Source organism: Mesitornis unicolor, unplaced genomic scaffold, assembly GCF_000695765.1.
Source record: "Mesitornis unicolor isolate BGI_N332 unplaced genomic scaffold, ASM69576v1 scaffold13952, whole genome shotgun sequence".
NCBI lineage: Eukaryota > Metazoa > Chordata > Aves > Mesitornithiformes > Mesitornithidae > Mesitornis > Mesitornis unicolor.
The window spans coordinates 58033-71689 of NW_010167210.1; the positions used below are offsets into that span (position 1 = coordinate 58033).

Below are 13657 nucleotides of genomic sequence, written 5' to 3' on the forward strand. Positions count from 1 at the left end.
GGATCTTTTTGTGTGTTGCTTTCCATGGTTTACAAACAAGAGAAACTTTAAGATGAGTTACGAACAATATAATTTTATGTATATACAATATTTAAATATTGTACAGACTCTTTCTTTCTACAGTGCTATTTTCTTGTACAAAAATGCTCTTTGCCTCTGTTGATTTCATTCAGCTCTTAATTTTAAATAACATAGTTTCTCAATCAGCTTCTGTAATTATAGGCTTTTAAAGATGGTAAGATATGAAATGTAAAAGGCCTATCTTATAATAATAGGAAAGAAATGTTGGTGTGTCAGAGAACACATTCTTCCTGCAATGCAAGTCATACCAGTTATAAGTGTATTACACAGATGCACTAGTATGTTGCTGGGATTTTCATTTCTTTGTTTCAGATGGTGACCATTCCATCTCCAGCAGTTCATCATAATAATGGATGAATCCTCCTGTAAAACTAAGTCAGAATTAAGATTGAATGATCTGGATATGCAGCTTCTTCACTAGGTTTTAGGGTTTTATTAAGGATCTTCTCTAGTTTAAAAGAAAAAAAAAAACAAGCACAAAAGTACCTTCCAAGGCCAGGCAACACTGATTTACTGTAGCTGCAGGTAAGACCTAGTCTCTGTCTACCACTGCCACCTACCAAAAGGCAGAATTCTTAAAGAAAAGTAGGCTTTGGTGTTTTTGCATCCTGTGTTAAACTGAATTGGTCCAATTCTGCACAGATTTGTTCCTGTTGGCCTTAACACAGAATTTGGTGTAATGAATGGCTGCAACCTCCCCTTCTCCCCTCTGAAGAGGAGGTGAACTGCAAGATCAGGTGGCCCATGATTTTTGTGCCGTTTTCAGCCTGTCTGCAGGGAATGCCAAAGGTAGTTTTTGCAGCTCTTCTTAAGCATAGTTCCCTGCACATTAGCAATTCTCTGCCCTTTCTTATTCACCTTTTGTAAGATCCCATCTGGATCCAAGCAGGGGTTTGTTGCTGAAATCAACTCTACTGTAACTGTGAAGTGTGGTTTGCATATTTTTGCACTTCCTCATGGAGTCTGATGAGAGCAGTCTCAAGCTTATCTTTGCAGAGCACTGAACTACTGAACAAACTCCCGGCTGTCCTTGTTGCCCTCTTTAAATCTAAGAATGGAAAATTAGCTTGTCTTTCTAAGGAATTAGAATTGTAAGTAGAATATTATGCTGTGGTCTGTAGTCTATAACCCAGTTAAACAATTTAACATTTTAAGTGGCATGTGGATGCCCATTTTGATACAGGATTTTAGACTGTAAAAGGAATATGAAATTTATTAGGAAATGAGTCCTTTTTAGAGTAGTAGTTCTGATACTTTTGCAGGAGATTCCCTGCAGAGTGCTTTTTTGGTAGGTAGGTGTCAGATGACCTTGTGCAATTTAATGTTGAAAAGACAAGGCCTGCTGTCCTTAGGGAAAGCAGAAGGTCTCAGTAGAAGTTTTGCTCTAAGCAGCAACTTGAAAGTTTGGGTCCAAGTTACTTAACTTTAGGCTGAAAGTTAGCATCTAATTGTGATGGAATGATTGATTGTGCTAGAATATGATAAATGTGCAGTGATGGTTAGGACAGTTTACATTGGTATGAACATACCAATATTCATATACAGGAGTTTTAATGCATTATTATGAGAAGGCTAATTATATATTGCAGAGATTTAATCGCCAAGATAAGCTGCATATTTATGATATGAAGTGGCTTAAGCGGATGAACAGTATAAAAGTTGTTGGGCATAACGTCACAGTACTCACCTGCTTGAAATAGTCTTAAACTATATTATAAAACCAATCATTGTGATCTTGTTCACCTCTGCGCAAGATAAATTCAGATTTCACTGATGTTTGAAGCTGTTCACAACTTGTCTGGATTGTACCTTGAGTGTTCTTGTGTCTTCAATCATGTCAAATAAAATACTGTAAAACTAATTTTTCTTTCTGGGTGTTACTATTTTTATGAAAATGGTTATAAAAAGAAACCTAATTTATTATGAAAGTGAGAAAGGCCAAGTGGTTATACTTGCATTTGGATGCTCCTTCATATGTGTGACAGCAAAAGTGACACCAACCGTATGTTCTGCTTATGAGATTTCTTCAACCTTTCAGAGGTGTGGACACCTGGAGTCTTTGCCAAGGGCTTGCAGGCTCCCGTGCAGCACACACAACTGCATTTTTAGTTCACTTGTGCACTTTCTAGCAGGACATTTCCATATGTTCCCAACTCCACTGCTGGTGATTACTCAACTTCCAGCAAAGTTGGTGTGAGCAGGGCATCTATTCGAGTTAAGACAGAAAGACTTTGGACAATACCAAAAGCAGATTAGGCATTTTCTGTAATGATGCTCTGAGGGAGCCAGAAAATCAAATATAAAAGTCAATATATCAAAGAGTACTGTTGTCTCTTAAGCCTTGTCAAAGGCTGGTTTATTGTTTAAATTGTATTATCAGGCCAATAAGCTGGCCAATAACCAGTTATATTTGCTTAAGAGTGTATGTCTTTATTGTGTGTGTCTAGATCTAGGAATGTTTAGTAAGGTCCTGCTGCATTGAAAGCTTGTATAACATTTGGTGCAGTATTATGTTTTTATGCCAACGGTTGCAGGCCATGTCCCTCTCAAATTCTGCAGTCTTGGCACTGGCTGTGGAGGTGATTCAGTGGTGTGTGTGACCTTAGTCTACAGCGCTGCTCAGACACAAAGATGCAAAGAATGAACCGAGATGCACAGCAGCCACTACACCCCAACTTCCACCTATTTGCTGCAATGAAGATGTTTTACAAGTGCTTTATGACTATAATTATAAACACCATCCTAATAGGCTAGGTACTGTATTTAACTTGTAATGAACTTGATTTCAGCTAAACATTCAATTATTGTTACTAGTACAATGGGAAATATAATTACAGTCTTCAGGGACACATTAAGAACCAAATTTTGCTTTCAGTGTTGTAGTGCATTGCTCTGGTTTCCAGGGGAGTTTCATGTATTTGCATTCAGAATTGAGTCCTTTCACTGGACTTTTCTAAATCGTAAGGTTTTCTCACACGCGTGTCTTTATATTTAAAGATACAACCCCATCTTTGTAGGAGTTTGTATGAATTGTTGGTTCTACCAAGATCACAGAAATCATTATTGAAATTTGCAGATGGTGTTTTCATGATAATAGCCATGGAATAGAACAATGAATAAAACAGCCTCCATGACAGCAGTGTCCAACTTCCCCAGAGATTCTCAGTTTCGTAAGCAGCTCCGCTGAACCCCGCACAGACATCTTTCTAAAGGACATTGGGTTCAGAGTCCTCTTACTCAGTGCAAGAGCTGCCAGATTTTCACGAGGTGCAGCTTGGATTAATTGATGAAAGCTGCAGATGCTTTGTGTAACTGTTGGCTTTTAGGGTTTTTTTGTAACTGATTCAGGCCTCTTATTTGCCAATTTAATTAGGTACTGATGTTGGAAATTAGAATTTTGTGGGTTTTTTCCTTCAGACTGGAGATCTGAAAGTGGATCATGAAACAAAGGAAGAAATTTGCGCTATAGGCTGTGCAGTTCCACAGATGCAAAGATAATTTCTTGCAGCAAAAACTGTCTTATGCCATCCTGAAAATGCATCACAGCAAACGTCAGGAGTGCTAGGTAGCCTCTGGGGAGGTGAAGATGTTCATGGTGTATTTATGATATGTGAGCTCATGATTATTTTCATACCTGTGATTTAACATGGGGACGTGCCCATGGATAAAACAAAAAGTAACATGATCTCAGCATCACTAAGGAGTATATCAAAAGCAGCTTGAGCATGTATCAAACTGATATAGAGGAACTGAGTGCAGTATATTAAGTTAGTTAACTGCAAACACTTTTCTGCAAACAAAGAAATTATCTATCTTTGTTTAACATGCAGTTGTGTAGGTGCTGGCTATAATTTTGAAGCAGTATCTATTTTCTCATTTTTCAGGGACAATAATACTAGGGAAAAGTTTACTAGATACCCTATCCCAGAAGCGCTGGCTTTGTGCCCAGAGCAGAAATCATTGAACTAAGACATAGTGTTCACTACCATGTGATGACAAAAAGTTGTTTTAAGGACTTGGTAGATTGCAACCGCGATGATCCTTCTATCACTGTCCACAGGTGAGCTTACATAAACATGGAGAAATGAAAAATACAATATAAGCTTACTCTGGGAATATTGTGTGCTGCAGCAGAACCAGCAAGTCAAAGGAGGACAATACTGGGTTGAGTGTAAGGAAACCAAAGGCATCAGCTGAAGAGGTGTGTAACCAGGATTTGGATGTGGGAGAGCAGAGGCATTGGTGCGCTCCAGCAGTAACTGAAGATCAGGGAATGTTTCAAATTAGAAAGTGGTGAGACTGACAGCTGTGAATGCCAGTTTGCTGAACCACAGTAATCTAAGGAGTTGGAAAGGTGACTCTCCCTTTCCTAAGGACAACAAGGAGTACTTCCTTCCCTCTGAGCAATAAGCTCTGCACCTCTAGTAGGCACTTCTGTCTGCCATCAGCAGATAAGAGCAGACACCAGACTGGACATATCCTCTTCTTTTGTAGTACAAAGAGCAACGTCAGTTGCATACCGTACATGTGCCTTCACTGCCTATCTGCTAACACGAACCAAGGTTGCAGTTAAAGCACTGCAGTATAATGTATTGTTCACAGAGCTTTTACTTTTCATCTAGTGACAATTATAATGGACCTATTTTCTCAGACCATTCCCTCCCCCAGACACACACACACTTTATCTAGATGACTGTTTTCTCCTGATGTTCCTTCTATGGACAGAGGTCCTAGATGGCAGTGGTATCTGCAGGGTGTTGGGAGCACACAGGTAGTAGCTGCCTTGTCCATGAGTAAGTCTTTATAAAGTAGTACCTAGGTGAGCAGGAGGATAGATATTTTGTCAACTCAGGATTTAAGTCTAATAATTGTAAAAGGCATTTGAAAAATTGGGTAACGTGACTGAGGGTGTACCAAAATACATTTAAATTATTTTGGTAGTTATTTTATTTTGTCTTAGGGATGAGACAGATGAGACCGAAGTTCAGAAAGTGCCACACACTTACCAGAGATTCTACAGGACTGAGGGGATGCCAAAATACACTGATCACATCCCACAGCAGCATTTATCATTTCTCTCCTTCAGAACCAGGTAGTATATGGCATACATTGTGGCTTTAGATTTTTCCCCTTTTCTTTATCTCTGTGCAGATCCATCCCTCTTTTTGCTGACTACAGTTGCAGCTCTGTCAGACCACCACGGGAGATGCATGTACCTGGAAAGGACCTCAGACATAATCTCACCGTACTGCAGCGAAACAGTCTTAGTTCTGCTTAAGATACTCACAACTTCTGTTTAATCTGTTTTTAAACCTTCCGATGTTGCAATGGTGCTACCTACCCAGGCAGTTTATTTGTGTTTTGCTGTCCTCACCTTTCTAAAGCTTTACATGATGTCAGCTCTGGCTCTGTTGCTGTCCTTCCTATAGAGAACATGGGAACATTTCATCCCATTGCTGGTTCTGACAGCTTTTTACATACCTGAGGACTATTCTCATGCTTGCACTGACTCTAATAATTAAACCCCAAGTCTTTCAATTGCTTTTTATAGACCTGTGATATTTTTTTTTAATGGCTCTGTTGACAGCTTTGAGGATTAGACAGTGGATACTGGTTCCTTGCAGATAAACATCTCAGTGCTGGAGGGACGTTTTGTATGCACACACATGGAGGACTTGTGCCGTGCACATCCCGCTAAGAAACAGCAAGGCCTGGCGAGGTATCCACAAAGAATGAAATGTGAGTAGTTGAGGCGTGTTGTGGTTTTAACTTTTGCACATGTTGATTAAAGGCCTTCTTCTGTGCAATCTGAGGGGTGTATGTTTAAAACATAGGAGCTCGTTACAGCTTATTAATGAATATTATATTAGCTGGGTGTGTTTTTGATAAATTGCATATAAGGTAACCACAAATCATGGTTATGAAACGTAATGCAAGTTTTGCACTCATTTTACATTTAGAATTCGCATCATTAAAGCATTTTCCTTGAACTCCTATATTGTGGAAGTTCTGATAAACTACTTGCACTTTATTGACCTGAAGTGTGTTGAGCTTTTCAGCTACTTGAAAAATACTGCAATGAAAAACTTCAAAGAGGATGAGAAATCTCTAACTTCCTAAATGACTTGCTGGGGAATTTTAGGCAGAATACATTGAGCTTGTAACTGTGAATTTAAAATGCAATAAAATACTCCAACTGCAGAAAATTGGGCTTCACTCTGAGTTTAAAAACTAATTTCATCTGTTAGTCACCCCTACTTTTGTCTGGGTGTCAGCACTTCTGGTCTTTAAGTTTCCTTTATACACCCTCTTGTCATTAAAATCCCTGTCTCCTCTTCTGTGACAGTTACAGGACACGCTGTGCTTTGGAAAATGAGGATCTAAATTAAGAGTGCTGGAAGACAGTGCTTTAGACTCAGTCATTTAATTGCTATTTTACTCTGAATTGATGGGTGTGGAAGAATCACATGCTCTCCTAGTAGATTCCCAGTGCTCCATCACCTAAATCTATATGACTGATATGATGCCAACAACGTATGGTGAGCCTTATGTAGCACTATTTCCTCTCTGCTAACTGATGGAGAAAGCAGAATTGCTGTAAACAGTAAAACAGCTCACTGGAGTGCAAACTCTGTAATACAAGATTTTTTGCTATTCTACTCCTTCACAAAGGTGAAATGAAGCATTTTTCACATTGTCTTTGCACCCAAAAGCCCTCACATGAACAAAGAAGATTATGGGATTGGTATGAGAATCTTGGTGTGCCCAGAGAACCCCAAAAGATCTGCCCTGTCCTTGGTCTGCAAATGGCCTGGTTGGTAAAGATGGAACAGCTGGACCTGTTTTGGATACCAAAGCAGAGCAAAAACAACTCCCCGAATTTATTGAACCCCTCTGAAGGCTTTTTGTGTGTTAAGTTATATTCATCTTCCCAGAGTACTATTAGCATATTCACCTATATTTAAATAATTATTTTTTTTGTTATACGCCAACTCTTATTTTTCTGTTCTCTCAAAATTATTGAAGTCCATGACAAGAGGTAGTGATATAAGGAAAAGTTTGGTTCCTGGTTTATTAATCAATTCCATAATATCTCGTTCTTCACAATTGCTTTATTTAATAGCGCCAATTTCTGCTTTCAGGTCTTGACTTCCCTGTGAAGCATTTAAGTTTCAGATTTTTTTTAACTCTTTTAACCTTTATCCCTTTGAATTTTTTTTTCTCAGCCTATAATTTATTATACAGTCTCCTGTCAGAGGAGGAGGTAGACTAGGTGATTTTTACTGTATTGCAAATTATAATTATTATCGTTATTTGCATTAGTAATGGATTCATTCTTATCACTGAAAACAATTCCATTATCTGATCAGACAGTTATCTTCACACTGTCCGTGATCATATATTTTCATTAGGCACCTCTTTCTCTGTGGGTCAAAAGGAGAATTATTCTTTAGTGCAGTCGCTTTTCTCTTCACTTTTAACATTTTCCTCAATTAAAAAGAAATTGTTAATCCCCTACAATTGTCCTTTGCAACAAAAATATGCCCTTTGCTCCTGCCGTGTTGCTGTCCCTTATGCCCCAGTAAGGCACGGCACAGCACTGCTATGAGTTGCCCTTCAGTGTCCTTTCTGCCGCAGCCACCGGGAGAGGGTTTGTAATTCAGGTACAGTGGGAGGAACGAGGAGGCTGATTTTCATGACCCAGTCAAGACATTTTGACTCCTTTTTGAATTAAAGGAAAGGCTTAAGGAGCTACAATCTCTTTAATAAGGTGGAGAAACCTCCTTTCCTAAACTCTCCCTCCCTGTGTTCTGTGGGAGATGCAGGTATGGAGATGGATGGTTGTGTGCTAAAGGTGCAGAAGGAGCAAATGCAGCCACCCCTCTGAGTTCCCAGTGAATTTACTGTACCTATGCAGGGGTATAAAATGGTCAGATGGCACTGATTTCCAAACTGCAAGCAAAACGGAGATGAGAAAGGTTGGATATGAGTTCAAGCCACAGCCCTTCCTGAGGGACCTACAGCAGCCTTGGTGAGGGCTGAAGGTGGTGGAGAACCTCTTTCATGCTTCCCTCCTCTTGATTTTTGTTCCCTCATCAAACAAGAGCTGGTTGGTGTTTGAGGAATTAAGGACTGTAAGGAAAGGATTGGCAGTCCAAAACAAGAGTTTGGGTTTACTTTTGAGCAGTTCCTGTGGAAGTTTCTGTAGCCTGACCCAGGCTGCGATCAGCAAACACAGCTTGGTGTTCAGAGAAAGAGGGGATGGCTTCTGCTCTTCCATCATCTCAGGCAAGACATACACATGCTCGCTGTGTGTTTTGCATCCCATGTAATTAAGGTGATGACAATATTCCTTCCCCAAAAAGAACCACTTCTGAACAACAAATGGTACTGCTCTCACAGGAGCCCTCACGGTCCAGAGAGGATAATCAGTACTCCCAGAGGAACCCAAACTCTGAAACTTCACACCCCAAACTGAGCTGTCCAAGCCACCAGTGTTGTACATTGTTGTTATTTTTAATGAGAGCAAGTGAGACTTATGTTTATCTAAAATTATATGCAAAATTATAATAATGTGAATTATTATGCAAAAAAAGTGCATTGCTTTGGAGGCTTAGATCCTGTTTTTTTCCCCCTTCACCTCCCTAATTGGTTTGATGTGAAGCAATTATCCACTTAATGCAATTAAAGGTAAGATTTTTCGCAGGACATGTACCACAACAATAATTACATGGGCCATAGCACAAAGAGGGGCTTGAATGCAACTTTTGTCTTTGGGTCTCGCATAATGTATGTCTTCCATATGGTAGCAAGTGTAGTAGCCACTCAATTGTTATTGTGTAATTGAATACAACGTTCAGGCGAATTTGAAGAGTACTTTGCTTCTTGCATCAGGCACAATTTAGAAGCAAGTGACATGTAGGCCACTGTTAGTATTTTTTAATTTAGGGCTTTGGAAGTATCACATCAACCTTCTCCTTTCTTCCTCTGCTCCCTACTGAAGCCTTCTGTTTGGACTGATTGAAAATGCTGGCATATTTTATCCTTTCATTGTCTTCAAATCTGAGGAGGTTTGCAGAGGAAAAAATGAGTAGCTGAACTTTGTGTATAATTTTTTGGCAAAAGACAGTATTTTCTTCAAGTAAATATCTCTTTTGTCAAAGAAGCTGTTTCCAATTATTAAATGTAAAAAGATGCTAACGAATTTAGCCTTGTTTTTTCACAATTAAATGCAACCATACAGACAATATAATTCTTTAGTATAAGGGTGTGGCAAAATACCTTGTGATTTACACTCAAATTGAGAACAAAATAGCCTTCAGGCATAACAACATAAAATTCCTATTTGCAGCCGCCGAGGACACATGCCAGAAAGGTATGGAAATAAATATGTGTACATAAACACTGTCAGCTGTGGCTAGGTGATGAAAGCTGTAATATGACAAACTAGATTAAAAAAAAACTCAAGAGGTTCAGGAAGGAGAATTCATCAATGCCAAATTAAGATGCGCTCAAATATTTCTTGAAAGATCGAACCTCATTATCCTACTGATTTATGGAGCAAAGTAATGACTATAGACAGCATTGTCTAAAGACAACAATGAGCACTGCTATATCTCAGTGATAATTAGAGTCACATGAAATCTTCCATTTTTTCTGATTGTTCTCAGATGAGTTGTAATATAGGAGAGAAATACACTGCACATGGCAATCTAAAATGTAATGAAAATACGTGGCCCAAGTTGCTCCCGTATTTAAAATTCTGATTGCAATGGTGCCCACCAACAAAATAATAGTAATTTCTGCAGGAATTATAAAACCTAAACTACAGCTCAAAGCGTTGTTCACCAAATTACTCATTCCATATCCACAATTACAGCCCATTTGTTTTCTTATGCTGATAACAAAAGATACATTTTAAGATCCGCGCTGCACTACTCTTCCTTTAATAAATAAAGTGAGCTTTTCAAAAGCTACAGAATGGTGCAGATAAAAATCAAAACATTTCTGCATTTAAAGATTCAATCAAAGACTTGCCATGAATGGTGTGATATTAAAGTTTAAAAAAAATAATCAATTTAGCGTGTATTTTTGAACATGATTTGTCACAAATAGCATTCCCAATAGATAAGAATGATTATACGGTAAAGAGCGTAATTTATATATCTCAAGCACTATGCTTTTGTCACCGACATCGTTAAGGAATTTGACACATTTGCAGGAGAACAATATATGTCAACTGAAATATATACCAATTAGCCATAAATGGGACACTGAAATGAATGATGCATGTGCATGCTATACTTACAAGTAATAACATGTGGTTTAAAGTCGCTCGCGTTTTCAAACAAGAATTCTTTTTATGTTGTCATTTAAAAAATCTAATATTTCAAAAGGTCAGGAATAAATAGCACCATTAGCATTAAAAGCTAGCTAAAGGGAAAGTAATTTGTTGTTCATTTAACATTGCATTTTATGTAATAGCTTTGTAAAGTGTTCGGGAGGGGGGGAGAGATTTTACTCTGCTAAAACAAGATGACGGCAGCTCTAGTTCATTATTAAAAGGAGATTTTTTTATTATGCTATTGTCAACTTTAACGTCTTGATTCTGTTAGGTGTTTGTTAAAATTACATGGGCTGCTGAAGTGGCTATGGCAAAGGATAAAGCAGAGAATACCGTGACTGTCAAAACAATTGTGTAGGCAAGAATTTGCTTATACTAAGGTAAAGGAACAGAAGACAAAGGAGAAACTCTTCTGCAGTGTTAGGAAGTTAATAACCCTGTTGAGGTTTCCTCAGCGGGAGGTACCGAGATCGAGAAGCCAAATTCTAGGAGAGACAAATAGCCAAGGCAGAAGGAAGCAGACAGTGTCAAAGGGACATGGGGTACACAGAAACCTAACGTCACATGCCAGCTCCTGTGTCTATGGCTATGCATGATCTGGGTAAACCCACAACTATTTATCTCTCTGGAGAGGGGATGTGTGTTCCATCTTGGACTGGATGGCACGAATGAACGTAGAGCCCTGTGGCCAGGTCCTCTGCCTCCTGCACAGCTGCGGCTGGGCGAGAAGGGCTTTGCAGGAGCAACCCAAAAACAGACTTGCCATAGCCTGATGCAAGACACACAATTCACATCCTTGAACTTACTAAGCCTTACTGCTTTACTTTACCACTATAAAGCTGAACACAGATTGGAAAAACTGGAGCCAGAACAAGTGTTGGCTTATACCCCTCATGGACAGAGTAGGCTGGGAAGAAAGAATGCACACGAAGCACAGAGAGGGAAGCAAAGTAATGAGAGGAGACAAGATGCATCAGGGTGAAAAAAGACCCTGGTTTTCCCTCTTGAGAGAAGTAGGACAAAAAATTGGCTTAGCATTTTAATACCCCACACATCTATGGCAGCATAGCAAGGGGTGTCCCCTTTACTAATTCATCTATTTATTCCCTATCATCCTCCCTAGGGCAAGGTTTCAGGGACTCCAGTAGTTCTCCAGGTCAAAATCAGGTTTGTACTGTGCTCTCGGGGCAGCACAGTTGGGTACTGCTTTTTAATCTAGGCAAGAAGCACAAGTGAAATTTCTGGTTTTGAACATAAAAGCAAGCATGTGCATCTCTGACTAAAACTGAAATTGCTGGAAATATTCTCTTCAGTTGGCTTTAAACCAAGGAATGGTTTGGTTTTGACATAAGAAACTTATCCCAGCTCTGAGCATGCCCATAAGTTGCCAATCTTCAGTGCTGATGGTTCTTTTGCTACCCTTTGCAGCCCCCTCTCCCTGCCGTCACCCTGCGAGAGCTGGCATAATGCACTGAATTAATTAAACTGCTTTTTCTTCTGTATTAGAGAAGGAGTGCTCTGACACAGAATAAATCACTTTCAACCTCCACCACCTCAAGGGGAATCTGAAGCCTCATGAAGGGGTTGATGTTCTTCAGCAAGGAGGGAAGAAATGTCATGCAGAGAGGCAGAAAGAGCAGAGTGCCCCAGGCTGGGGAACCTCAAGAGAAGCTGGTGAAGAGAAAAGGTCCCAAGGAGCACTCAGTCTGAAGGCCCCAGCAGTTCTGTGGGTTCTGGGGGAGGATGGGGTTCCTCTGGCAGCAGCGGAGAAGCAGCCTGCTTCTCCAGCAGCAGGCAGAGGGAGCTGAGACAGGCTTACACAGGGAAAGAAATGAATTTGTGAGCTATCCACACTTTAGCTGCATGTGTTTATCAGAAAGCAGAGAGAGAAGTGACTCCCTTGTTACGTTACCTATTTTGTGACTTAACTACATCATCTGGCAGTTTTGTTCAAGGCTGAGAGCCAGTAAAGGGGACTTCAGGACACTTTGGTGATTGTTGTGATTATAAGCATGTTAGTGAAGCTTCACTAACATTTGAAATTTGCTATGCAGCTTTCTCAGATTAAATCTGTCCAGATCGCATGATCCAAGCTTAGTTCAGCTTTAACACACCAAAACACATTATCAGTTCTCCATGTTCACTGCTCCATCTCTCACAGGTAACTAAAATCAAACTTCCAGCCTCATTTTGTAACAGCTCACCCTCCTATCTCTGTTTCTTCTTTATTTCACACTATTTCCAGGCTTAGCCTTCAGTCTGAAATTAGTTTGAAACAGGCTGGAGTCAGGGGAATTTTTCAATGGGCTTTGGCTCATTCACTCCTAAAGCTACTCTAAAAATTCTGTTTATAGACAGGAACCCACAGACAACCCACTCCATCAGAAACCAGAAAGAAAAGACCCAACACACATTACCAGTATTCATGCATGACTAGATTTTATTGGTAGCAAGGCTTGGGACATCTGTATGTGCTGTTAGCAAGCAGTAAGAGTTTGGAGAACATCCTCCCTCACTGTTGTGGAACCACAGAAACGGAATCTGAAGAAAAAAATAATACAAGTGACTTGAGTTTTCAACATTTGTTGAGGTCATACAAGTGTGTGACTTCAATATAAATCAACATGATTTGTCATTTGACACAACTGAACACACTTTGAGCTCCTAAGTTTGAAATATGATTGCTGGGGAAAGTATTGATGGACTATGTTCATTCTGGCTGACTGCCTGGTTTCCTTTTGTTTTACAGTCTCTTTTTTCCCAGGTTTTATGCTACCATCACTATGTGGATAGTCACAACTACTTGTGCAAAGGCCATGAATCAACAAAAGAGTGAGTGCCTATCTACAGAAATACACTTCACCAGCAATGTGAACTACAGGAACTACAGCTGGACCTAGGAGCCTTTCTTGAAGGTAATGGTACTGGGCTGTAATCATTTTCCTTTGCTTGAAACTGTTTCCATCTCCCATGTTGTCTTTTAAGTGATGGCAAATTAACTATGAAGTTATGTATGGATCTAAAACATACACCTTACCTTCTCTTCTAGATACCCAGTCATGGGGTGGGTAAAATAAAATAACTGATTGAGCAAATGGGGGAGTTTGTTTTAAAACATCTGGGAAAATGGGTAAAACTAGATCAGTAAATCATACTTCTATAATCTGAACATCTAAGCCATGTTCCACAAAATCTAAAGAAATCAGTTTTAGCCTCTTTCCCGCAACCTTA

At 39.5% G+C, this 13657-nt stretch overlaps 1 protein-coding gene across 1 annotated transcript in view; it reads right to left on the reverse strand.

Moving 5' to 3' along the window:
• Positions 1–12903: 12903 nt before the first annotated feature.
• LOC104536091 (pancreatic triacylglycerol lipase-like) overlaps positions 12904–13657 on the reverse strand; it is an 11574-nt gene continuing 10820 nt past the window's right edge. The window contains exon 12 of the mRNA XM_010178622.1: positions 12904–12967. Within this exon, the coding sequence (XP_010176924.1) occupies positions 12904–12967 (64 nt within the window). The remainder of the gene's footprint in view (positions 12968–13657) is intronic.